The sequence below is a fragment of the Mus musculus genome, chromosome 3, assembly GCF_000001635.26.
Source record: "Mus musculus strain C57BL/6J chromosome 3, GRCm38.p6 C57BL/6J".
In the NCBI taxonomy this organism is placed as follows: domain Eukaryota; kingdom Metazoa; phylum Chordata; class Mammalia; order Rodentia; family Muridae; genus Mus; species Mus musculus.
Genome location: NC_000069.6, coordinates 81136391 through 81163344, shown reverse-complemented (window position 1 = coordinate 81163344; position 26954 = coordinate 81136391). Strand labels below are relative to the sequence as shown.

The following is a 26954-nucleotide window of genomic DNA, read 5'->3' as shown; positions in this document are numbered from 1 at the left end:
AATTGAGACCATACTTATGCTTACACATCCTACCTAGGTAGTCTTTACTGGACACAGAACTGAGAAGGAAGTGTTAATGACATATTCACAAGTGTCTGAAATCTTGTATTAGTGGCTAATCATTTTCTCGGACTAAGTAATTTGCTTTTGGGGAAGCAACTACAGAGACTGAAGTTAAATGTTTGATATACCTTGACGAATATTAAAATAAGAGATGAAGGACTTATGAAGTATGTGACTAATCTCTAACCTTCTTCATACAGATGCTAGAAAGTGTTACTTCAAATGTTTTTTTATTTAAAATATTTTGTCTATGTCCCCGCCATACATAAGAATCTCACAATCTGAAGTCCTTATCAGCTTACTACAGATGACATCAGTAGACCTTTATATGACCTCTAAAACCAACTTCTCTTGCACACCCCCTGTGCTGGTTTGAAGAGGTGAGGTCTTCATAGACTCATGTGTTTGGATGCTTAGCCCAGAGGGAATGGTACTATTAGGAGGTGTGGCCTTGTTTGAGGAACTTTATATTTGTGGAGATAGGCTTTGAGGTCTCTTACATACCCATGCCACTCCCAGAATGACACAGTCTCTTTCTGATGCCTTCAGATGAAAATATTGAACTCTTAGCTCTTTCTCCAAAGAAAGAGCTTGCTTTTCGTGCTGCCTGCTTGCTGCCATGCTCCCCACCATAACTAACCTTCTGAAAAATCTAAGTTAGACCCAACTAAATGTTTTCCTTTATAATAGTTTCTGTGGTCATAATGTCTCTTCATAGCAATAAAACCTTAACTAAGACACATTCCCAACATGAATCAGGGCTCACCTCCCTAAACAACAGGCCTTAACTGATTTAAACCTTCTTAAAATATAGACCGGGGTGTTGATCACACATATTTTCTTTTAAGTCTGGATCGATAGGATCATCTCTTCATTAATAATGCCTTGCATTTCTTTCTGGTCTCGACACTGATATTTTCCAGGAGCCTGTTATTGAGCAACTCAATAATTGGTTGGGGGAGGGTGCCAAGAATATGTTGAGTCACTTCTTCTAAAAGTCATATCCTATTGGGGGAAATTCATCAAGGTAAAAGTCAAATGTGAAGTTTCTTTGCAGCCAGCTTCCTGATTAGGCCAATAAGTATTTCTCAGAAGAGAGAAGCATATTTATGTTTCTTGCCTGCCACTCAAGCTTGCCTACGCTCCCTACATGTGCAATAAGCAAACCTTTTGAGATTGTATATCTGTTCACACTTCTATACTATCAGTCATCTCGCCATTATAAAACATCTGAGAAAACCCACCTGTAGAAGAGAAGGGTTACTTAGACTCTCAGCATTGGAGTTTTCTATCCATAAATAATCATGTATCATATGTCCAGACTACATTGTGGCAAAATATCATGGAAGAATAGAGTCCAGCAAAAAATGTCTTGCATCATAAACCAAGGAACGACTACAGAGGATGGGCTGGAGACACACAATCCCCTTTGAAAGCAGACCAATATCCTAATGACCTGCTACTAAACCCTACCATCAGAGGTTCTACTATCTCCCAATGTCATTCTGACTATTAAACCTTAAGTATAAATGGAGGACAGTCAACATCCAAATCAGAGAATACACTTTCAAATCCAAAAGATGCCATATACTTCATATTCTTTGTAGTACATTCAGTCTTTGCAAGACACCATTTACCTCATACTCATTTGATTCTGCTTTCATTTGACAGTTGACCAGAAATAAGTATTTCTCAGATGACAGAAGCACATTCATGCTTCTTGCCTGCCACTCAACCTTACATACACTCCTTAAGTGTGCAATGAGCATATACAAACTCTGATGTAGAACGATGACTTCCACACAACCGTCCTGCAGCACAAACTGGAACATAACTGACTGTATGTCGATTGAAAAAGATTGAAAAATCGTAAGTCTATATTAAAGGGTTGAGCATGTAGTGATATCCTCTAAACATGTACCCACATCAAGGTCATGTTGACCCACTAGAAAGGCAACTATTCAAATCATGATAGCTCATTATTAGATAATCTATAGTCTCTAACAAGGTTTTCTTTTTTATGTAGTTCTGTGATCAAGAGAGAAAATGGAATGGATTTTGTTTACCATGGCAAATGCTGAAATAGTTATAATGAACATGTAGACTAAATACAGATTTATCACCATTATTTATTATTGCCATATTATTAATTATTATGTAATGATATGCATATGCCAGAAGAAGGAATTGGATCCCCTATATCTTGAGTTATAGCCTGTTTTCAGCTGCCATGTGGTTGCTGGAAACAAAGCCTAGGTCACCCTCTGCTTGAACAGTAACTGTCCTTAACTGCTTAGCCCCAGTAATTCTTTTGATATGTGTTACTATACTTACAGCTGAAACCATTCATGTTAGCTCTGCAAGCTCAGGCATCTTTCATCTCCCTTTTCATCTGTATCCTCACTTGAAGAGCAGGAAATGGCAAGACTACATGAAAGTCACCTCCATGTGGATTCTCAAAGCTCTTCCACACAGAATTAGAGAAGAGGCTGGAGTGGGGGCAGGAGAAGGGTTAACCAATGAATGTAAAAGAGAGCTTAGCAGGAAGAAGTTTTTGATATTTTCTTATACAGTAATGTGACCTTAGCCAACCATAACATAATGTATATTTCAACATAGACTGAAGAGGAATTTGAGTCATCTCACCACAGAGGAAAAAAATAAATGTTTGAGATGACAGATATGCTGAATGCCATAATTTGAACACCTCATTATGCACACATATACCACAGTAGCCATGGCACCCATGCATGCATGTGACAATTATTTTATTTTTACAATTTTTATGTATATGGGTGATTTGGCTATATACATACATGAAAATATTATTGAATTAAAACTAATAGCAATCTCCCCCACCTTAAAAGACGGCTGAAAGTTCAGGATTGCTGTAGATAACTATCATAGTTTCTGAAACAGTGGCCTTATAAGGGATAAGCCCATCTGGTTGCCTTGATTTCAATAATTCAGCTCCCAGAAAACTAACACCATTAGAAAGTTGTACAATGTGCAAGCAGTTTCAACCTACACATGTTATATGTAATATTTTCCTTTTCTCCATCTCTCCTCTTATACTTCTAATTTTCGTTTTTCTCTTTATATGTTACAGGAAATCTTAGCATATGCTTTTGGGTATTTCTCTTCATCTTGGGATAAATTCTTCATACTATGGACGTAAAGACAGATAAACAAGTATCTGAGGTTTAGGAAGATTAATAGAGAAGGGCCATAGTCAGCAACCTGTTGTTAGATCACCGCAGACACTTTTTGGAAGTTCTTAATCAAGATAAATATTAGGGATACTGAGATTAGAGAATTTTTTCTCCTCAAAAATCACTATAATAACATAGAGCACAGGCCTCATTTCCACTGAGATTAACCCCAATGGCTCAGCAAAAATAAGGCCTACCACAATCCCATGAAATAATTTTAGAAGCAATAAATTATGGTTCATTCCATTTACACAAATATTTTGATATCATGAACTAGCTTGCTTATTCAAACTGACAAACTGAGAGGGAGGGTTACAGAGGGAGAGCACACACAGAGACTGTTTTTTCAGTCAGTGTGGGCTTTCTGGTGAGAACTGAACAGGGGGCTAAATCAGCTGCCACCCTGGGCATTGATTTTATCTTTCCACAGACTGGGAGGAAAGCTTACTTGAGGGCTGAAAATGTACCCAGTCATTTCCCAAGTTATCTGAAAAGCTATGAGGGTAACTTCTGAGGACGAAGAAGTTTCAAAATGTGCTCAAGTTGACAGGTGAGAGGCTAGCATTTCATAAACATAAGCAGCATGCAGAGAGAAAGGAGTTTTTGGTTTCACCAGCTTGAGGCCTGTGGTTTAAAGTTAGGGAAGGTACACACTGACTGATCCCTGAGCAAAGGTGCATGGAGAGAAAAGAATGCAATGGGGTTGTCACAGCAGACTCACCGAGAGGACATTTTTTTTTCCATGAGATGACTTCAATGTTGAGTAGCTGTTAATTTAAGCATTTTCCCTTTAAAAGCTAACACTGGATTAGAGAAAAACTCCAGTGCAAGGAATCATTTATGCATGAAACAGTTTAAGAAACCTGAGTAGTGTACTTTCAAATCTAGGCCTTTCAAAACATTTTTATAAACATCTTGATCAGTTTCAAATCAGTTTAATAAAAATACTGTTAGTATCTTTTTATATTATTATATTCATATATAGCTATATATTAATATGTTATATATTATTGATATATTTAGGTACCTTATTATATGTAAAATCTTCAAAAATATGACAACAGAAATCTACTCAGTACTAGAAATGCATCCTCTATGCAAATATTGTATTCTAATTTACATCTAATAGATATAATACTAATATTATATCTTCTATGTCAATATTGTATATTGATACAGCTGGGGTGCTTTCAGGATGTAGAGTGCTTCCTCAACAGATGATCCTAGTCAGTATTCCATCGCTGTGAAGAGACTACGACCACAGCAACTCTCATAATGGAAAACATTTAATACAGGCTGGCTTATAGTTTCAGAGGTTTAGTCCATTTTCATCATGGCAGGGAGCATGTTGCTGCTACACAGGTAGATTTGGTGCTGGAGAAGTGGCTGTGAGTTCTCCATCCAGATCTCCAGGCAGCAGGAAGAAAGAAATTCTGGACCTGGCATAGGCTTTTGAAAGCCTCAATGCCCAAGCCCAGTGACATACTTCCTCCAACAAGGCCCACACCTCCTAATCCTGCTCAAATAGTGCCGCTCCCTGAGGACTGAGGATCCTATCTATAAGCCTATGATGGCAGAGACATTCTTATTCAAACCCTCACACATATGTAAGATTCTGTTTCCATTCAAAATACCATAAAACAACAGCCAAATCATGAATATCATGATCAAACAAGCAAAGCGCGTTAACCAAAACCATCCTTCTAATAGCAAGTGACTTTAAGTGATTCTGATACAGGACAGGCATCCTTAGTGGGCTGTGCTACCAAGAAATTAAATTCTTCTATGCAAATAGTCTATCAACTGCACCGAATCAAAGTCCAAGAACTCAATATGGTGAATGGAACTAACCTTTTCATCTTCTAAAACAGCTGCTCCCAGGAGTAGGTGCTGAAAAGTGCATTCAGGATTTGACTCTGATGCTGATGAAACAATCACCTTTTCTCAGGCACTGAAACGTTCTCTTAAATCCTAGTAACCGTATCAGGACTAGTAACACAAATCTTTGTGTACTAATTACCTATGCGAGGTCCTCATAAGAACCAAAGATTACCATGGAGCAACCACACTAACTTAAGAAGGTACATACTTAATATAACTGACAATTAAAAGATATATTCCCTTATGGGCAAATTTCAGCATCTACATACAGAGAAAGACAACACTACATTGTCTACTCTTTTTATACTCTCAAACCATCTTCACAGAGAGTTCTGGCTAGGGGAAAAAAGGACATCTGGCCACCTGGCCTCCTTCACTGCCTGCGTTTGAGTGTCTCTGAAGAAGGCAGGGCATGGCTTATACAAGCATCTACCATGACCAACACTCAATTTCAATAAATCTTAGGCAAGCCATATCCACCATATATCACTTCTTTAGAACATTGCACAAAGCTTGTCCTTTGAAGTGAATTAATGAAATGTTACTTTTAAATGAGGCTTTTCCTATGACATTTTACTCACATAGTTTTGATCTGATCATGAATGCTGTCTTTAATTTCATGTCCAGATTACAATAGAAAGCTTTTGTTTTCAGTATTTATTTTTCTGCTGACACACAGTATCTGTGCTTTTAAGAAGGGCATCATTGTAATGTGACTCACAATTACAGTGTGGGATGGTGGTATTTCTATCTCTGCAAATATGACCACATGTGTGTCAGGTATGGAACACAACTTTGAATTGTTATCCAGTTGCTGAACCCTTTGTAGGCCACCCAAACAATGATGGTTATTGTTAATTTAGATTATTTTTAAAAATTAAAGTATCATATTCTTAAACAATGTACTATGATCATATTACCTCAGCTACCCTCTATCATGGCCCCACTCCTGTCAACCCTTATCTTTTTCTCTGCTGCTCCCCAAATATTCTTATGCTCCCCCAACTTTCTTTCTTCCTTCTTTCCTTCCTAGACAGTGGAGCAAAGGCTATGGCTGCTGGACATGCTGATCATCTCTGCTGGCACCCTGGTTTCCTGATCTTAGGAAACTCCTATCTTCCACTGGGTGATATTCATGGCCCATCCACAGCATTCACTTCAAAATACTGCTGTACATTTGTTGTTTCGGCACTTCTATGTAGGGGAGGAGAGTTGGATACAACTATTCAGCCATATTGAAATCTTTCCAGGTTTCCTGTTGTTTGGTTACTAGTTGTCAGTCATGCTGGCTGCTGCCTCTCACTCACAGAGCACTGAGCGGGTGCTCACCATAACAGGGCTGTCCCTGAAGGAAGCACCAGTGAGAAGGTGGTGTCCTCATCCTGCCTTCCCTTAAAATGGAAGGATGAAGATGAATGGAAGATGAATCTGGGATGAGGCACTTCCAGCCACATCTCTTACAACCAATCAACTGCAGCAAATGAAGGGGCCCTCTGTAGTGCATGTCCCTCTTTCCATTTAACCTTCATTTATTTATTCTGTCAGTTTTCAGAGAAGAAAATCAAATAAATCCATTAAAGAATCAGAAAAATATCTTACACCAGTATCTGCCTGTGTTATAAAAGGCTGCAAAGGCAGCCTTTTACTGAGAGACTAATTTAATTAAAGGGGAGCCTTTTCCATTAAGAGAGGTGAGACTTCAATGAAATCTAGTATCCCAGCAGTCAGTAATTTAAAAAGTTGGTCTAGGTGATACACGTGTATTATATGTGAGCTTCTAAGGTAGCTGAGCAGATAAATTCCTAATGACTATAAATCCATCCCTTGGAGCCACATGGCAGAAGGGGAGAACCAACCCTGGAATGTTATTTTCTGACCTCCACATGTGCTGAAGCAAGTGCACATGTGCACACACACACACACACACACACACACACACACACACACATACATACACAGACACACACACATACACACACACACACAGTAAATGTTAAGGAAAATGTGCTACTTGATAGCTCATATGGCAAAATGAAGTGAATGCTCTAATATTGGAGATGTAATTACACACAGCATGGAAAGAGAAGCTGGGATAGAAAGGTTGCTGCAGAGTGTTCCGTGGTAAAGTTTACTCCTTCCAAAGTCCTTCTTAGTAAGTAATGAGCAATGATCTATAGCTTCCTTAGCAAGCAATGATCTATTGCTTGCTTAGCTTGTGCTTTCCTTCTAGGTAGAGAAATCAGGTACATTGGCTAACCAGTCAAACAAGGAAGTTTATTTACATTTCTTCAATCCTAGAGGTTGCTCTAGTATAAGCCCATATACCACTTGAATAGCCTGAATGAGTGGCTTCATCCTGACTCCCAGAAAGACAACTTAAAATAAGGGCATGTCACAATGGAAACTTTCAAGAGCCCAGAACTTTATAGTCTACAAATGATAAGGCTCTGTCTGGGTAATTAAAGAAAACTGGTCTTTGACCAACGAATCCCATGGAAGGTAGGAAAGGAAGGCCATGAGCAGAAGATAGGCTGGAAGATGAGAAGATACAGAAAAAAATATCAGACCCTAGTGACAGACAGACTAATTCTGGGGTAGACAGATGGGAGTGTGGGTCACTACAGACACATATTTTTCTCTACTTGGAACGTTGATTTTGAACATTTCAAAACATAAAACCAAAACATTTCATTAGCCAAAGCAAAGTCCTTTGATCTGAGCCTTATGCAGGAATCCACCCATCATTTTAAGTCCTCTGAGGAATGTTTTCTGTTTTGTTTTTGCTGTTTTTTTTAAACAACAAAACTACATTCTACAGAGGTCAAAGGATAGCAAAGCTATAAATTATGCCACTGAGATAACTATCCTCAAAAGTGCTGTTGGGAAGGGCATTGCACTCTGAAAGGAGCTTTATACAGTGACCAAAAGGACAGGTGGGAAAACAGTAACTGGAAATTTGAAAGCTGCGTGGCAAACCTATCTGCCCTTAGCAACAAGAAGAGACACTATTACACCTGTGCTATCTCCTCCTCTTTGAGTGGAGAGAAACTCAGATCACATGGCCTTATTTGAATTGGGGAATGGCCATGGAACAGGAGCTCGCCAATCACTAGCACCGTGTCCTGTTCCTGCTGCTTTAAGGCATTGGGCTGTAGTACTCAGCTCACACCCAACCTATCATAGCAAAATCCCTTCCAATTAAGAGAAGATTTTTTCCCCCTTGGATTAATTGGCATCTGAAAAGAATAGGGTAATCCAGAAAAAAAAAAAGGCATCTAGAGAGAGGTAGACAGAGGCAGAAGAGGGCAGCAGACTCCAGATCCTGTCATTTTTTTGCATCTGGATAAAAACCATCACTGAACCCTCCCATGACATGATCCGAGCTATTTGTATTTATTGGAGATTTCTCTGGCTGTTTGAAGTCCCAGTAGCACTCCTTGGATAGATCACATTGTCTTTCCAGTCATATCACTAACTAACTAGGGAAATGTACACTGTTACTGTGCAGCTCCAGCAGCATGTCAGATGATTCCTAGACACTAAGCAATAAAAGCTCCAGGCTGTCCTGGTGTTTTCTTTCTGATTTCATAATGTAGGAGGCAGAGAAGGAACACCTTGACCTGTGATCATAGAACAACACATTCTCTGTGAATTGTATCTAATGAAGATGCTGCAATTGTTGACACTGTGCAAGTGGCTATTTTGTCTTGAAGCAAAAGATAACTTAGAAGTTAAAGGGAAAACACTGAGTCTCTGTAGATTATCATTGCACTCAAGTACATTGGGTACCCCAGTTCCCAGTGCACCAAAGGAAGAAATGCTAGTAAGGGAGAAAAATGTTCGGATTCTGGATCACTTGAGAAAGAATCTTGCAAAGTGCAATTATGGAGAATTACAACCTGTAAGTTTTGTGCTTTGAAAATCAAGACTGAAAATCCTGTGAGAACTCTGACCCCTGCACTCTGTCTTCTGATGCATTCATCCTCAGATCTGTTAGAAATCACTTCCTGCTGAAGGGGTCTGCAACCCTCTAGGTGGAACAACAATATGAACTAACCAGTACCCCCAGAGCTCGTATCTCTAGCTGCACATGTAGCAGAAGATGGCCTAGTCGGCCATTACTGGGAAGAGAGGTCCCTTGGTATTGCAAACTTTATATGCCCCAGTACAGGGGAATGTCAGGGCCAAGAAGCGGGAGTGGGTAAGGGAGCAGGGCGGAGGGAGGGTATAGGTGACTTTTGGGATAGCATTTGAAATGTATATAAAGAAAATATCTAATAAAAAAATAAAAAAAATAAAAAGAAATCACTTCCTATAGACCAGCACACAACCCTCCAACAACAATAGACTTGTCTTCAGCCAGCATGAGAAAAGATGCTCAGAGGCAGCTCAGGATCCAAGGCTTTTCACCTTAGCTAGACAACAGCTAGCACTACAGACTCTCTACCAGCTATCTCCAAGGCAACTCCCAATTCCTGCAAAACTCCTTATTCTCATATAGTGACTGCATTTCCCAAATTGGCAAACTGAGCTTTTACTTCTCTATCATGCAAACATCATTTTATTTTAGTAAGTGTTATGGAACAGGCCTTATTCGTATTATATTCCTTGGTTGTTCTCAGAGAACCTGGTCTCCTACATGTCAGTGTAGGACAGTGTAAGTCTTTATTTATTTATTTTTTGACTGATAACACAGCATTATCTAGGTGCTACTCTTGCCTCCTCTTCTTCCTCACTGCTGCAATGATTTGTTTCAGGAACTTGGTGATTGGAATGCTTGTATCTTATCAAAATGCCTGTGTTCATTTATAACTCCTAAGACCATGATGGTAATAAGGCAAAGTGCCTTGGGAGGTATACTGGCTGGTTTTGTGTGTCAACTTGACACAGCTGGAGTTATCACAGAGAAGGGAGCTTCAGTTGAGGAAATGCCTTCATGAGATCCAACTGTAAGGCATTTTCTCAATTAGTGATCAAGAGAGAAAGGCCCCTTGTGGGTGGGACTATCTCTGGGCTGGTAGCCTTGGTTCTATAAGAGAGCAGGTAGAGCAAGCCAGGGGAAGCAAGCCAGTAAGGAACATCCCTCCATGGCTTCTGCATCAGCTCCTGCTTCCTGACCTGCTTGAGTTCCAGTCATGACTTCCTTGGTGATGAACAGCAGTATGGAAATGTAAGCTGAATAATCCCTTTCCTCCCCAACTTGCTTCTTGGTCATGATGTTTGTGCAGGAATAGAAACCCTGACAAAGACAGGAGGTGATGGGTTTATGAAGGCTATTGTTGTCTCAATAAAATTAAAATAAGCCCCTCATTCTTTGTGTCATGTGGGGAGAGAGGAAGAAGACTATACCTGTGGCCAGGTTGCCATCATCCCCAAGATCTAGTGGCACCTTAATTTTGTACTTTGTATCCAGAACTGAGGAATAAAAGTCTGCCATTTATAAGCCACCTTTCTATGGCATTGTGTTACAGTGGGTAGAGATAATAACAAGCAACTGCATGCCTCAGCACAGGATGTCTCCTATGACAAAATCCAGAGAGGTCAGGGATGCTTCAGGCCATTCTGGCAGCCCCTGTGAAAACAAGCCAGTCACAGAGTTCTCAATGCATGTAGGGTCCAGTACAACAATCACTTTGTCTTCTAGCAGGGTGCCCACAGCGTACCTCCAGAGGTACTGCTTTGCCTGCTTAATCTGTCCTTTGTGTGCAGTAACATAAAAACTGTAAGTAATGAGTTACAATACACAGATTCTTAATCTTGGGCTCAGATCAAAGAGAAACTGTGCATAGAGTATCTAAAAGGTTACATGAGATAGCTTTGGCTTTCTGCAGCATCAAAAATAAATTTTTAAACCAAATATAAACTATTAATAGTTATAGCATTCATTCCCTCAGTCCTTTTAAGGAGTCCCAAACCAACATTTCACTTGGGAAGTCCTTATGGTGCATTTCAATGTCTCCGTGATCATTATCGGCCACATAAACAACTTTTCTTTGTTAAAGTTGCATGGCCACCAATTAAGTCAAGCTTTTATTGTTCGCGTAAGGTTATATTGTCTTAAAATTTTTTATACTGCACAACTTGCAAAGGTTTTATGGAGCTGATATGAGAAATCTATGGAACTCTCAAATGAAGAAGTCAGGGTGATACAAGGAAAATGGATATTTGAGATTTGAGATCTGCATGGCAAGTTTAGTCTAACCACTTTATATGTATAAATGATATTTATTTAGTTTTTAGCACAAATATCCAATTATGGTATTATTTAGAAAATGGACACAAAAGCAGTATAAACTCAACCCATTAAATCAACAACCGTTCTGTCTATGTGCTGGGGAGGGTAGCATTTTATCATGTCTGTTTCCTAGTCTCTTCCCAGACTGTGGACTATGTGATGGCATAGTCATCGTCTTCTTACTGCTGTCATTGTATTACCCAACACAGTGCTCAATAAATATTTGTTGAATCTGGGAATAAATAAATGAGTAAATACTAAGGCCACATTAACTGTACTATAAACAGGAGGAAGACAAACAAAAGTCTAAAGGAAATGGTTTAATTTGGAGAAACACTATACATTTTTGATCATATTAAATTCTAAATTAAAAAAAATCTGCTTAATTTAGCAAATTTACTATTTCCAGACTCCATTATCTTCTCTTCCCAAGCAGTTTTCACAGGTTAGTTCAAGTATTCCTACGTTTAAAATCGATGTGCAGTAAGAAGGCAGTAATTTCAGTCAGATTTGTGCTTAACAAATCCTTTTTCAAATGCTGTCTGTTATCATCTTGCTTTCAGAAATTTATGGGCAATATCTGAAATTGATAATGGGATTATTTACACCAGAAAATGAATAAAGAAATGTTAAAATAAACAAACAAATCCCCAAGAACATTCTATTAAAATCTTCCCCAGGTAACTACGTCACATCTCTGTAACATCAAAGACAATGAAGGAGCAGGGTCCGTAAATGATACAATAAATATGAGTGTGTAGCGCTAAGGAACAGGATGGATGAATGGATAGATAGATATATGATAGATAGGTAGATAGATAGATAGACAAGCAACATGACAGAAAGAGTTGAAAAGAGAGAAACTGACAAAATATCTCCTGTTTACAGGAAGGCAGGCAGATTCATACATATGCACTTTTAATATGTGTACCATATTACAAGGAGTCATTGAGGGTGATCTTACCTGAGATGCCTAACAATGGGGCTATGGAACCTGGAGTGCCCACCTCTTGTGCCCAGGCTGGACCCTCAATGGAAAGATAAGGACACTAAACCACCCACAAATTTTTCAGCCAAAATTTGTCCTGCCTAAAAGAAATGAAGGGACAAAGATGAAACAGAAACTGGAGGGATGGACAACCAATGGGTCCCAAATTGAGACCCATGCCATGGGCAAGCACCAGTCCCTGACACTATTAATGATACTTTGTTATACCTGCAGACAGAAGCCTAGCATAACTGTCCTCTGAGAGGCTCTATGAGGCAGCTGTCTGAAACTCATGCAGATACCCATAGCCAAACATTGGAGGGAGGTTGGGAACTCTTATGGAAGAGTTGAAAGGATTGAAAGCATTGCAGGGGGGAGGAATTCCACAGGAAGACCAACAGAGCCAATTAACCTGGACCCCAGGGACCTCTCAGAGACTGAGGTCAACCAAACAGCACACACAGGCAGGGCAGAGGCCCTCAGAAAATACTTAGCAGACCAGCAACTCAGTCTCCATGTAGGTCCACCAACACCTGGTGCCAGTGAGAGAGGAGCTGTCCCTAAGGCTGTTGCCTGACTGTGATATCAGTTCTCTAACAGGGCTGCTACATCATACCTCAGTGGGAGAGGATGCCCCTAACCCTGCAGAGACTTAATTTGCCAGGGTGGGGGAATACTTGGCATGGGGGAGGGGAGTTACACTCTCCATTCTCTCAGAGGAGAAGGGGAGGGAATTGGGAAGGGATTCTGGGAGGGGCAACAGAAGGGGACAGCTTTTGAGACTGTAATTAGTGAAGTGTGTGTGTGTGTGTGTGTGTGTGTGTGTGTGTGTGTATCTGTCCCCATTCCTATCCCACTGGCCACATTCACATTCACATTCACATTCACATTCACATTCACATTCACATTCACATTCACATTCACATTCACATTCACATTCACATTCACTGAGTGAAGCCACTACTCCAGTCCTGCTCACTGTGTACATCCTCACACCAGGACCACAGTGCTGCCTTCCCTGGCACCCACAGACTCTCCTTGTACCCAGGCAAAGTTACTGTTGATCCCAGGAACTTGCCTAATGTTTCCCTGTAAAGCTGCACCAGTTGACATTTACAAAATAATCAGAGCCAGTCCGTTATGTCACCAGTTCAATGCTGCTACATGGTCCTTATGTAACTGCAATAGTGACTTTTAATTGTCAACTTGGCATGGTCTACAAAGAAGAGAGTATTAGTGAGGGACGGTCTGGAAGGACTGAGACTGAGTTCATGTCTGTTAGAGACAGGTCTTGATTAGTAAACTTTAATTGATACGTGAAACCCGAGCCTGCTGTGTTTACAACCATTATCAAGGCAGAGAATCCTGGAGTGTATAAGTATCGCCAGTGAACAGAACACTAATAGGAGTGTGTTTATTTCTCTCTCTGCTTTGCACTGGGGAAATGACATGTTTTAAGTCCCTATCTTGGCTTACTGAAAATGATGGGCTGTAACCTGACGTTGTAAGCCAAATAAACCCTTGCTTCATAAAGCTGTTCTGGCAGGGTGTGTTACCACAGCAACCGAACACAGGACAAATCCAGTTCCCACATCCATATCCCCACAATGAACCATTTGAAACCTAATTCAAGTGCATACAATCTGGTTTTGCACAACTTCCTCCTAAACTCTAGCAAAGCTGTCAGATGGTCCTCTCAACCACCACATTAAACAACTCAGCTGTACTTTGTCAGAAGCAGTCTCGTTAAGTGACACCTGAGAGCAAGAAGGGAAAAACCATCACCATAGGCACTCACTTAGACATGACCAGTCATCTAGAGTCATAGGGTCTGTGACTGCCTACTGCTGTGTAATCTTTGTTGGTTTTTCTGGCAACATAATTAAACAAGCCTTTAGACCACAGGATGCAGCATTGCAACAGGACTCTATTAACATGGACTCCCAAGAATTTACCTGCAGCCTTTGATGTGAGCTTCAGATGACCCAGGACTATTCCAACTAAGGTGTCTTTTGTCCTAACCACTGTATTTGACCTACTTTCTACTCCAAGTCACAGAGATGCACCTGCTGTTCTGTGGTCAGGAACCAACAAGTTCCCAGTAAACTGTAGACAGTCGTGGATCTTCCTGCTGCCTTATTCAGTCTCAAGGGATGTTAGAAACAATTCTCATAGAAAGGACACAGTTACTCCAGAATGCTTTGAATTGTAGAAGGAAGGAAAATATAGCTTACTGTACTGGCTGGTTTTCTGTGTCAACTTGACACAGATGGAGTTATCACAGAGAAAGGAGATTCAGGTGAGGAACTGCCTCCATGATATCCAGCTGTAAGACATTTTCTCAATTTGTGATCAAGAGGGGTAGGTCCCAGCTCATTGTGAGTGGTGCTATCCCTGGGCTGGTAGTCCTGGTTTCTAAAAGAAAGCAAGCTGAGCAAGCCAGGGGAAGCAAGCCAGTAATTAACATCTCTCCATGGCCTCTGGATCAGCTCCTGCTTACTGCCCTGTGTGAGTTCTTGTCCTGAATTCCTTTGGTGATGAACAGCAATGTGGAAGTGTAAGATAAACTAACCCTTTCCTTACCAACTTGCTTCTTGGTCATGATGTTTGTACAGGAATAGAAACCCTGACTAAGACATTTGCCTTTATATATTGTTTAATTAAAAGGTATTTTAGAGATAATAATTAAAAAGATATTGGTGCATACTTTTTTAATTAAAAAGAAAAAATAGAATAAAAAGACAGCATAAACAATGTAAGGGAGATAAATGAAGGGACATAAAAAAAGAATAGAATTGAATATTCATAAAACACTAGTGACCTAGAATAAATTTTATGGTAATTCTGTGCACATAGACACAAATTCTTACATACATACACATAAAAAGACAAAAAGAATGAAGGTAAATAATAACTTAAGAGGCGTCCTTTATATTAGAAATTGTGTACCTTGAATAAAAATAAAACATCAATAAAAGTAGAAAATGTCATATTTCTGAGCCTAACTAATATCATTTTAACAGATAGAAGGAAGGAAAAACTTTACTAAAGATTTCAAATCTTATACAATCAAATAGATATGCTTGTATACATACACATAGTATATAAATGTATGGGTGCACAGGTATACACAAACACACACACACACTACCTCCAGGAAGCAAAACTTACTCACGTCTTAAGAACAGGTGTGACTTGGTTACATAACTCCAAACAATAGGACATGAAAAGGAAATATATTATTTTACTAGAGAAGAATCCAAGTTGAAAATTTACGTGATCAAGTGTAACCTCTGATAACTCAAATAATAGGTGACTTGGATAGCACCACACTCTTGGTGTGGCAAGCACATATAAACTTTATAATTCCTCTCAAGACACAAAACCCCAGTGTAATAATGACAGAACTGAGCAAACCTCAACAAAGAGCATGGACAGCTTTCTTCAGAAAACCCAGGCTAAGAAACGCAAGGACATAAGAACAGTTAGAGTTGGAGGAGGCTGGGAGACAGAACAGTTAAATGTAGAGCCCACACCCTGGAAGGTGAAAAATCAGACACCTAATAACTTCTGTACTTTCTCTTCAACATCACGCAGATATAAGTTTTCTACTTATGCAAGTTATCTGTGGGTTTTGTGAGACCTTAACATTGACAAACCTAGGCCACTAGTATAGGCTTATTTCTCTATATTATATTTGTAACACTCTTCAAACTTGAATATATTTCAAACTTTACACCATTTTAAAAGCAAGCTCTTTAAAATAAGGAAGAAGAGATGTTTAGTAGTACATACAAGAATCTGGGAAATGAAAAAGGTAGACGGATACATTTAACAAGTTAAATCAAGAGCAGGTAAACTATCTAAACATGCCCATATCCCACAAGGAAATGGAAGAAGGCATTAAAATCCTCCTAGCCAAAAAAAGCCCACGGCCAGATGAATTTAGTGCAGAATTCTTCCAGACCTTCAAAGAAGACCTGATACCAATATTCCTCAAACCAATCCATAATATAGAAACAGAAGGAACACTACCTAATTCATTCTATGAAGCCACACTCTGATACCTAAACCACACAAGGACACAACCAAAACAGAGAACTTCAGACCAATCTTGCTTATGAATATCCATGCAGAAATACTCAATAAAATACTTGAAAACAGAATCAAGAACACATCAAAGCCATCATTCACCATGATCAAGTAGGATTCAAGGTTGCTTCAATATACAAAAATCCATTAATATAATCCACTATATAAACAAATTCAAAGAAAAAAATCACATGATCATCTCCGTTAGATGCAGAAAAAGCATTTGACAATATATAACACCCGTTCATGTTAAATATTGGAGAGGTCAGAAATTCAAGGCCCATACCTAAACATAATAAAAGCAATTTACTGCAAACCAACAGACAATATCAAATTAAATGGAGAGATACCTGAAATGATTCCACAAAAATCAGGTACAAGACAAGGATGCCCACTCTCCTCATATCTATTCAATATAGTACTCTAAGTGTTAGCTAGAAAAATAAGACAACCAAAGGAGATCAATGGGATACAAAATGGCAAAGAAAATAAATAAAGGTATCACTATTTGCAGATAATATAATAGTATACAAAAGTGACCCCAAAAATTCTACAAGAGAACTTCTACAACTGATAAAAAAAAACTTCAGCAAAGTGGCCGGATATAAAATTAACTCAAATAAATCAGTAGTCTTCCTTTATACAAAGGATAAACGGGCTAAGAAAGAAATTAGAGAAACAACTCCCTTCACAATAGCCACAAATAATATAAAATATCTTGGGTAACTCTAACCAAACAAGTGAAAGAATTGTATGAAAATAACTGCAAGTCCCTCTAGAAAGAAATTGAAAAAGATCTCAGAAAATGGAGAGATCTCCCAAGATCATGGATTGGCAGAATTAACACAGTAAAAAAAGACCATCCTACCAAAGGCATTCTATAGATTCAATGTAATCCTCATCAGAATCCCAACATAATTCTTTAAAGACATGGAAATAGCAATTCTCAAATTCATCTGGAAAGGCAAACAAACAAACAAACAAACAAAACACCATAATAGCAAAAACAATCCCTAACAATAAAAGAAGAGCTGGGGGAATCATCATCCCTGACCTCAAGCTTTAATACAGAACAATAGTGATAAAAACTGTATGGCATTTGCATGGAGACAGACATGTTGATCATTGGAATAGAAGTGAAGATCCAGAAATAAAACCACACACTTAGAGACAATTGATCTTTTGGGGTGGGGGGAACTGAAGCCCGGAGGGCCAGCAGACAGAATGGAAGAATGAAAAAGGAAAAAAAAATCCTTAAAAAATATGCAATTTTGTATAATTTCAAATTAACCCCAGAACAATTATTAAAAGAATAAGAAAACAAGTTATCCAGATAATAAACTAATGCAAAAAATTGATTTCATTGCTATATAACCACAACATATAACTAGGAGGTTTAACTTTGTAATGGAAATGCAATCTATAGAAAATGCCAAAATAAAAGGTGACTGCATGATTAATCACCTTAGCTGGGAGGCTGAGGTTGACAGAGTACCATAATTTTAAGGAAAGTCTGAGTCACATAGCACACAGCCTATGTCACATAGCAATAGAAAAATATCTACTCAAAATCTCAAGAAAATGAAATAAAAAGAAATCTAAAAATAAATCTAAATTATACACTTATGTCACACACATATGTATATGTGCACATATATGTGTACATAGGCTTTTATGAAGAAAAATTTTAAAATTTATGGACATGAATGGATCCCAATACACACAGAAGCATGGTGTTCTTAAAGTCAAGATTCTCCATGACTACAATATCAATTTTAGCCAAAATTTTCTAGCAATTTTAGCTAAATGGCCTATAAAAATGTCGATAGTTTGAAAGGAAAATTCACAAACTATTTCCAAAGAATATATTAGAAGATCACAAAGCTGATTCCATAACGCTGTGATTGCAACCACTCAGAGACTGAGGCAGGAAGGTTATGGGTCAACGCTTGTTAGAGCGACAGTGCTCAAAGACAGTCTGGGAACTTTCCCTCATTCTGTCTCCAAAGAGATCTGTGATACAGCGCGGTGATGGAGAAATGCCTAGCCTGTGAGAGGTGCTGGGCCCAATGCCCAAGTGATGGTTCTTCTTTCTTGCCACCGGACTACATCTGGAGTTAACTAAAATCTAAGGAGCCGGGTCCACAGGTGAGGGATTCGTTCTTTTTTTTTTCTTTTCTTAACTAAATCATTTAAAGTGGAAAGAGCCACTTTTATTATGGATCTTTGGAGGTGGGAAGATACACATTTAATCTGGAGGACATTGAAAGGTAGCAAGGAAGCTTGTTTTCCTTGCATGATTCCCATCACTCCTGCTGACAAGTCTATTCCTTTACTGGCATAGAGCCTATGTCAACTAAGACACATAGGGTGATGGACCAAACAACTACTTTATTCTTGAACTTTCTGTTGGTAGACAGTCATTGATTTACCAGTTCAATCACAACCTGTAAGTCATTTTTGATAACTCCCTCTCTATTATGTATCTGTCTGCCTACCTGTTTGTCTGTCTATCTATCTATCTATCTATCTATCTATCTATCTATCTATCTATATCTATCCATCTAACATCTGTCTATTTGACTGTCATCAATCTATCTACTCATTCTATAAGTTCTGTTCCTCTAGAAAACCCTGACAAATACTCTAGTAATGTAATTTTTTAAAGACTATATTGGAAATATATATTGAAAATTAAAGTAACCAAAATGGTCCCAAAGTAGACAGCAAGACAAGACATCCCTAACAAAAGTGTCTACTATAGAAATGTAATTAAGACAAAGCCATACAATAAGACAGGTATTGCCAAACATAAGAATCAAACAGTCCAGTCTAAGAGATCCTTAGCCCAAGCCTAACACTATGTAAGCTGTCTGGCTCTGCATGTCCCTGGTAAGAATGATTCTTTAGTCAGTGAGAACTGCATGCTATTACATGCTCTGGTGAAAACCTGCACAATCACAGGAACACATGCCAGCAAGGCTTAAATAGGAGACACAAGATCCAAATAGCTGAACAGACAAAGGAAAATTAGACCAGAGGCATGTGTGGGCATTTCAAAAAGTAGGAAGCAAGAGTGGCAATGTGAAAAGAACTCAAGATCATCAGAATTGAAAATCATCACAAACAATTTCAAGTAACTAAACACGTACTTGAATGTTGCACAAGTGGCATTATTTCATACTTGTTATATTATCAAAAGTTGAAGGAAGGAAAGGAAAAACAATTCAGTAAGAATAATATGGAAAAGAGAGCTTTGTTTACCAGTAGTAGATGTTTAAAGGGGTCAGTTATAAGCACCATTTAATTCTACTTTGTTAAATTGAGACTAATATGTTAGGTCCACTTTCTGACCATTCTTAGGCATGAATGAAAAGACTGCTTTCAATGGTGTAGAAAAATGACAGCTATCGAAAGGATTCACTAAAGCAGAGTGAACAGGAAAGATTGGCTGTGGGCAGTGGGCTGTTGCTCAGGGATACAGAGCTTACAGGACCAAGACAATGCAATCAAGGAGGGACATCCCAGCCATAGGAAGGCTTCGTGAAATAGAGCTCTATGCTAGATAAAATCATATCATATCACACTTTGCCTCTGACAGGGACAATGATAGATATCTTCTTATCATATATATATTAGAATATACACACATATTATACCCTTTTCTCTAATATGTCCATCAGTTTAAGAGAGGTCCCTCGGGCCTCCCTCTACTAACATAAATTATTTTCTACTCACTTGAGTAAACGGCAGAACCTGCATGTGTTTCATTTTATGTGTTTCATAAAATTTGGAATTCTTATTTACAGCAAATATACCAAAATAGGAAGCAAGAAGCATGAGTTTTAAGTTGTTCCTAAGTACATAATTTGCATCAGCTTCCAGGCTCCTTGCTGATTTCTCTCACCTACAGGATACTCTGTATAATACAGTGATAAACCCCAGCCATCTCAGGATAGATCCTATTTCTGCTGTTTGACATTATACACAGAAGGGAAAACACAATGCAAACCCCAGGCACAGAGAAAAGAAATGTGGTGAAAGGATGCCGATGCTAAACAAAATATTTACTGTGCCTTGAAACACACAGGAAACTTTTCTGTTATGTAAGACAAAAAGAAAATTCTTTTTTAACTTGCATTCTACCAAAGAAGTCACAAGGAATCCAACAAACACCATCAAGTCAAATATATGAATGTTGCACAAGTAGCACAGAAGTGAAAATTCTCAAGACCATGGCACCTTGACAAGCATATTCACATGGTATTGAAAGAGTAACATTGGTCCACATTATAGTAGACCATCTGTGTGGCTGAAATACACCAGCTGACTGGATCTTAGATGCTGCAGGGAACCATGGTGCATCCCTACCTTGCACTCTTATTCTGAATGTTAAATTCTGCTTTCCAGACTGTATGCCTTCCTCCTAATGACACTGGGGTTTCTTAGATCTGCATACATGTAATTAGGTATCATTGTATCATTTACATAATGTAAACCTGTAGTTACAGCTTTTGCTTAAACTGTATGCACACATGCACGTGTGCATGTGTGCATGTGTGCATGTGTGTGTTTGTGTATGTGCGTGTGTGTGGGCCTGTGTGTTATGTATGTGTAAGTGACTTGTGAGTGAACATTTGTGTGCATGTCTATGGAGGCCAATATTTGATATAGATTCTCTAGCACAGTTAATTCTCCACCTTAATATTTTGAGACAGTATCTATTTGGGTAGATCTCACTGCTTCAGATACATAGACTGGCCAGAGAGTCCACCCCAGCTTGAGATGATACAGCAGCTACACAGCTGCTTGTGATCTGAAATCAGGTCCTCCTGTACCATGGCAACTTTTCCATCTGAGCCATCTTCCCAGCTCTTTAAATATTGCTTTTATTTCATTAACTTGACTTTCAGGGAGCTCAAATATAAGATAAATGTCAATGGTAATTCAGATTATCTGGTATAGTTACAATCCTTTACATAACTTTTATTCTCTCTTTCCTATTTTATGCAGAAATACTCAGATACACTGTTAGCCAAAGTTTTCCCGAAGTGTGTAGGTAGAGACAGACAGAAAGTAAACATTGAGTGTGTGTGTGTGTGTGTGTGTGTGAGTCTTCTAATTTAGTTTTAAAAAGAAGACAGTAGGTGAAATAAGAGGTGAACATGTTTGTAAACTTAAGTCAGCCAAAGGTTGCATTTAAATGCATATCACAGAAGCAACTTGAAAACAGCAGTGTTACACTCTGCTGAAACTCCATGTGTGTCACTCACTTGCATATATCGTCTTCTGGATCTTCCAGCCCAAATCTCTCATCAAATGTCAGCTGGATCCGCACATTTTCATCTACTGCAACTAATCTCCACACCAGCACCATATTTCTTGGGTATGTATGAGGAAACTTCGGGCTGTGGATGCTCCCATTACCAGATATAGTGACAACTCTCTCATGCCGGGGATCTTGCACTCCTAAATCAAAGACACAGGCACAGACATACTGTTAGGACAGATAGATGCTTCCAAAATTGCAGGCTTCAAAACATGCATTCAAAGCTTTCTATCTGCTTTAATAATACCTGGCGCTTTAGAAATTGAGCCAACAAAGCGATGTCACTAAGAACTTCTTATTTAAGTTTCTATCAAGCTGGATCCAATATAAGCTTAGAATTTCACAGCGGCTGGAATTGCTAAATGAATCCACGACTTACACAACCATCCAAACCAATAGTTCTCAATCTGTGGGTCATGGTCTCTTCGGGCTTGCATGTCAGATATTCTGCATATGAGACATTTACTTTGTGATTCATAACAGTAGCAAAATCACAGTTAGGAAGTAGTAAAGGAAATAATGCTATAGTTCAGAGTCACGAGAACATGAGGAACTGTATGAGGGTGGTAGCATTAGGAAGGCTGAGAACCATTGTTCTGAGGTGCAATGAGAGAAAAGCAATGGCCTTGGGTTTTATTACAGAAGAACTCGTGTTCATCTAAAGCCAACAAAACATGACCATCCTTGTACCACTTTTCTGGGACTGAATTTATCCCTACAAAATCTGAATGTCCAAAGAAAAATGTACCAACAATATAAAACCCCAGGCTCCCTGGCTGTAATAATTTTCTATCTATAAAATGATTTATTTATATATCTTTCAAACTATACACACATCCCCCAGATGAGGGATGAGGCCACCCACCCATCTTAAAAATTTTGAACTCATAATTTTTCCTGTCCAAAGGAAATGCAGGAACAAAAATAATGGAGCAGAGACTAAAGGAAAGGCCATTCAGCGACTGCTGTACCTAGGAATCCATTCCATCTACAGACACCAAACCCCTACATTATTGCTGATGCCAAAACATGCTTGCTTACAGGAGCCTGATATGGCTGTTCCCTAAGATGTTCTACCAGCACCTGACCAATACAGATGCAGATACTCACAGCCAATCATCAGGATAAGCCCACGACTCCAATGCAAGAGTTAGCACAGTGACTGAATGAGCTGAAGGAGATATCAATTCCATAGGAAGAACAATATTAATTAACTGGACCACCCAGAGCCTGGAGGGAGTAAACCACCAGCCAAAGAGTATATATACATGGATGGATCCATAGCTCCAGATACATATGTAGCAGAGGCTGGTCTTATCTGACATCAGTAGAAGAGGAGTGAGCTTTTATGCTCCACTGTAGGGGAATGCTAGAGGGATGAGGCCGGAGTGTGTGAGTGGGTGGAGTACCCTCATACCGGCAAAGGAGAGGAAGGAGAGGGGTAATGGGGTGGGGGGACTCTGGAATGGTAATCAGAGAGGGGAATATCATTTGAAATGTAGACAAATAAAATGATAAATAAAAATATTTAATATATGCTGAACTATATCTCAAAATACCTTATATGCAATATAGGGTTGATAAATACAGTAATCTTGTCATATACAAATTAGTGGTTCTCAAAATGTAGGTCATGACCCCTTTGGCAATCAAATGATCCATTCATAGGGGTTATCTAAGGCCATTAGGAAACAAATATTTATATTACAATTCATAACCAGAGCAAATTACATTTAGGAAGTAACAACAACAATAATTTTATGGTTGGGGCCATCACATGAGGATCTGTATGAAAGGGTCACAGCATTAGTAACGTTGAGAACTACTGCTCTAGAACAAAACTGCTTGATACTGAAATATTAGAATTCTATTTTCATAAACCCAATCAAAAGTTCATGTCTAAACTTTCTGTCTAAATTTTTTTCACCTTTAGAATTTATGATTTCATTAAACATCATTTGATAACAACAACAACAAAAAAATCTAGCCTCTGTTTGTGGTCATAAGGATTGTAATTTCATTTAAGTTAAAATTGCAGCTTCAAAACTTTATATCAAAAAGTGAGGAAAATGAGGTATCCCAGCAAACATATATAATTTGCAGGTTTTCATGTAAATCTCAAGCAACCAGACCTATTATCAGAAAAAGAAAAGAGGAAAGAGAAAAAGAAAAAGAGAGGGTGTCCATACCAGCAAGCATTATATTACCCTCTGCCAAAGGAAGATTCTACACTACAATTCTGTGGTTTTTACAGTCATCATTCCAAAAATATAACTTTGCTGGGAATGTAAGCATAAAACAAGAAATAAGTAATATAAAGAGAATCTGCCTAGTTTAATAAACATTTGATTTGCTTACAACTAGGGACCACTGCACCCAAACTACCAAGAAAACACATGCTTGTTGTCAAATGACTCAGCTACCAACACAAAATCTTGTAATGTGCATGAAATAACAAATCTTATATGTCTTAGGCAGAAGGAAAAACTACATGAAAGCAATGGTTCCTTTGGGTTTTAGAATTCATAATTATAGCTAATGTCATATTATCTGGCCCAAAACTTTTTGGGAACAGCAACAGCATTATGATCTGAAGTGAAGTTATACACCTGTAATTCCAGCACTCGGGAAACAGAGGCAGGTGGTTCTCAAACTTTGAGGCCAACCTGGTCTACAGAACAAGTTCAAGAGACACCTTATTTCAAATAACAAAAATCAACCAACCAAACAAGCAAACAAACAAAACCCCCAAACTAAAATGAGTCAATGTCAGGGGGAAAACTGAAAGAATAGAGATTAATAACATAAGCACTATAAAACTACTGGTTGCATATATGCAGAAGCAAATCAGCTCTTCATCCACTTGACTAGTTTAATATTAAAATTAAAGAAATCCTTTCTTATCCTCCATGAGTTATATAATACTGACTCTTTTAGAGGTATATTTACTATGTTTGACAAAGAATAAAAGATCAGGAAGATCATAAAATCAACAAAAATGGTAGCATTTCAACATGTATTAGTGATAAAGATAACATTTGAGTGATTTATTGATAACATTCACTCAATACAAGAAACAACCATTCTTCTCTGTTTGTCCCACAGATACTGCTAAGTGCTGGAATTACAAGAGTGTGTCATCCTACCAGGACTAATAAATGAATACTTTACCATGATACTAGCAAAAAGAACTGTAGGATTGAAAGTTTGATAAATAGAATCTGGCTTCATCTATGAACTCAAGCATGTTCTGAATCTATCTGGCAGAATCAAGCCAGTTATCAGCCGTGTGTCATGGCCCATAGGCTGGCAGACTTCACAGATGGCCTGTGAAATGTACAGCATGCTTGATGCCAAGTACATGTTATTTTTAAATGCTCTAAAAACATTTCTTTATGAATCAGAACATCTCTTACCAATCCTTATTTGACAAGCTCATGTAACCCACTAGTCTCATTTGTACTTTGCATTGCTTGTGTCTTTGATGATGTGTTTACCTATTTCCTTTTTGACCTATTATCCTTCTTTATCTTCATCTAGATGGTTTATTTACATGGCAAATTTAAAAGTTTATTGTTTAAAAAAAAGTTTATTGTTAAAAATACTGGAAAACCTATGACATAAAACATGGATGTTTGCATACGTATGCTCATTGAGTCCAGAAACAAAAAAAGGGTTTTTGGGATTTTTGTTGTTGTTGTTGTTTGTTTTTTGTTTTTTTTTCTAGAAAAATCAGAATGATGCCACCTTCTCCTTATTGGCTTCTTCAAAGGCAAACTTGTACTTCACGGCAAAATCAGCACTTCCTATCAATCCTGTCCTTATAGAAAAGCCCCACAAGCACTCTTGATGTCTTACATTCTGAATAAGTATAAATGCATAAGATAATACCTGAGATAGGAACCTTAGGGTCTAGTGTCTGTTTTACCATTCCTTTTCCAAACCTACCATTTTGCTTTGTCTTTAACACTATAGTGTAGTAAGACAGAGATAATTAACAAGGCTAGTACCATCTATCACTGTTTACAAGTCAGGAGAGCAAATGACATCTCACCAAGTGAAAGAAGAGATTGCTATATTTAGCACACCAATACTACTACTACTACTACTTCTAATAATAATAATAATAATAATAACAATAATAATAAATTATTTAAGAAATGCCCAATTAAGGTTCTTGGACTTGCTTTAGCTGACTCACTTTTGTCTCCTCTAAAAGAAGTAAATAAGCAAAAGAACTACTCAGCCACTTTGAGACATCAGAGACTAAACAGAGCCTAGTCCTCTTAACACGGTAAATAGTAAGTCTATCTTAGTATTACACGAGGCAGCATGACTAAGGAATATTCTGCAACCCAAAACCACCCTGCGTGTAACCTTTCAACTGTGTGCTCACTGATTCACACTGTCAGCCACTTTAGCTCTGTAAACAGAGGATAATGGACACTCTGGTGACTTTTTTTCTTTTCTGCCACACTATTACTTTCATGTGTCAGATAATTTATGGAAATCTATAAATGTTACCTTGTTATAAGGTACAGACCTTATAGTTGTCACTAGCTCTAACACAGTGATAATATAAAGAAAGGGGACCTCAGAAGATGGCAGAATGGAGTTCTGTAGATTATTTCAGCCTTTAAAGCGCTCACCCTCAAATCCTAACTTTATAAAGTTATTCGTGTTACGTATACAGACGCTTCACTCACCACAGTTAAGTTCAGACTTGTATGTTATATTAACTCATAGTTAATTTTCATAATTTGAACTTTATGTCTTAGCTGAAGTTCATCTACATAATATATACATGTACCAGCTGAGAACCTCCATCAGAAAGTACTGGTTATTGAGATTGGACATTTTCTTACTGTGACTGCTTTTTTTTTATTAGATATTTTCTTTATGTACATTTCAAAAGTATCCCCTTTCCTGGTTTCCCCTCCTAACCTCCCCCCATCACACCCCCCCCCCAGCTCCCTGATCACCAAACAACCTACTCCCCCTTCCCTGTCCTAGCATTCCCCTACGCTAGGGCATATAACCCTCCCTGGACCAAGGGCCTCTCCTCCCATTGACGACTGACTAGGCCATCCTCTGCTACATATGCAGTTGGAGCCATGGGTCCCTCCATGTGTACTCTTTGGATGGTGGTTTAGT

General features: G+C 38.5%; 1 protein-coding gene across 3 annotated transcripts in view; it reads right to left on the bottom strand.

Moving 5' to 3' along the window:
• Pdgfc (platelet-derived growth factor, C polypeptide) overlaps positions 1–26954 on the bottom strand; it is a 177625-nt gene that overhangs the window by 50696 nt on the left and 99975 nt on the right. For 2 of the 3 annotated variants that reach the window (NM_001357746.1, NM_019971.3), the window contains one exon: positions 21745–21940. In NM_001357746.1, the coding sequence (NP_001344675.1) occupies positions 21745–21848 (104 nt within the window). In that variant the 5' untranslated portion in view covers positions 21849–21940. Of the gene's footprint in view, positions 1–21744; positions 21941–26954 lie in introns of those variants that run through there. The other variant, XM_017319655.2, reaches the window with a different exon arrangement.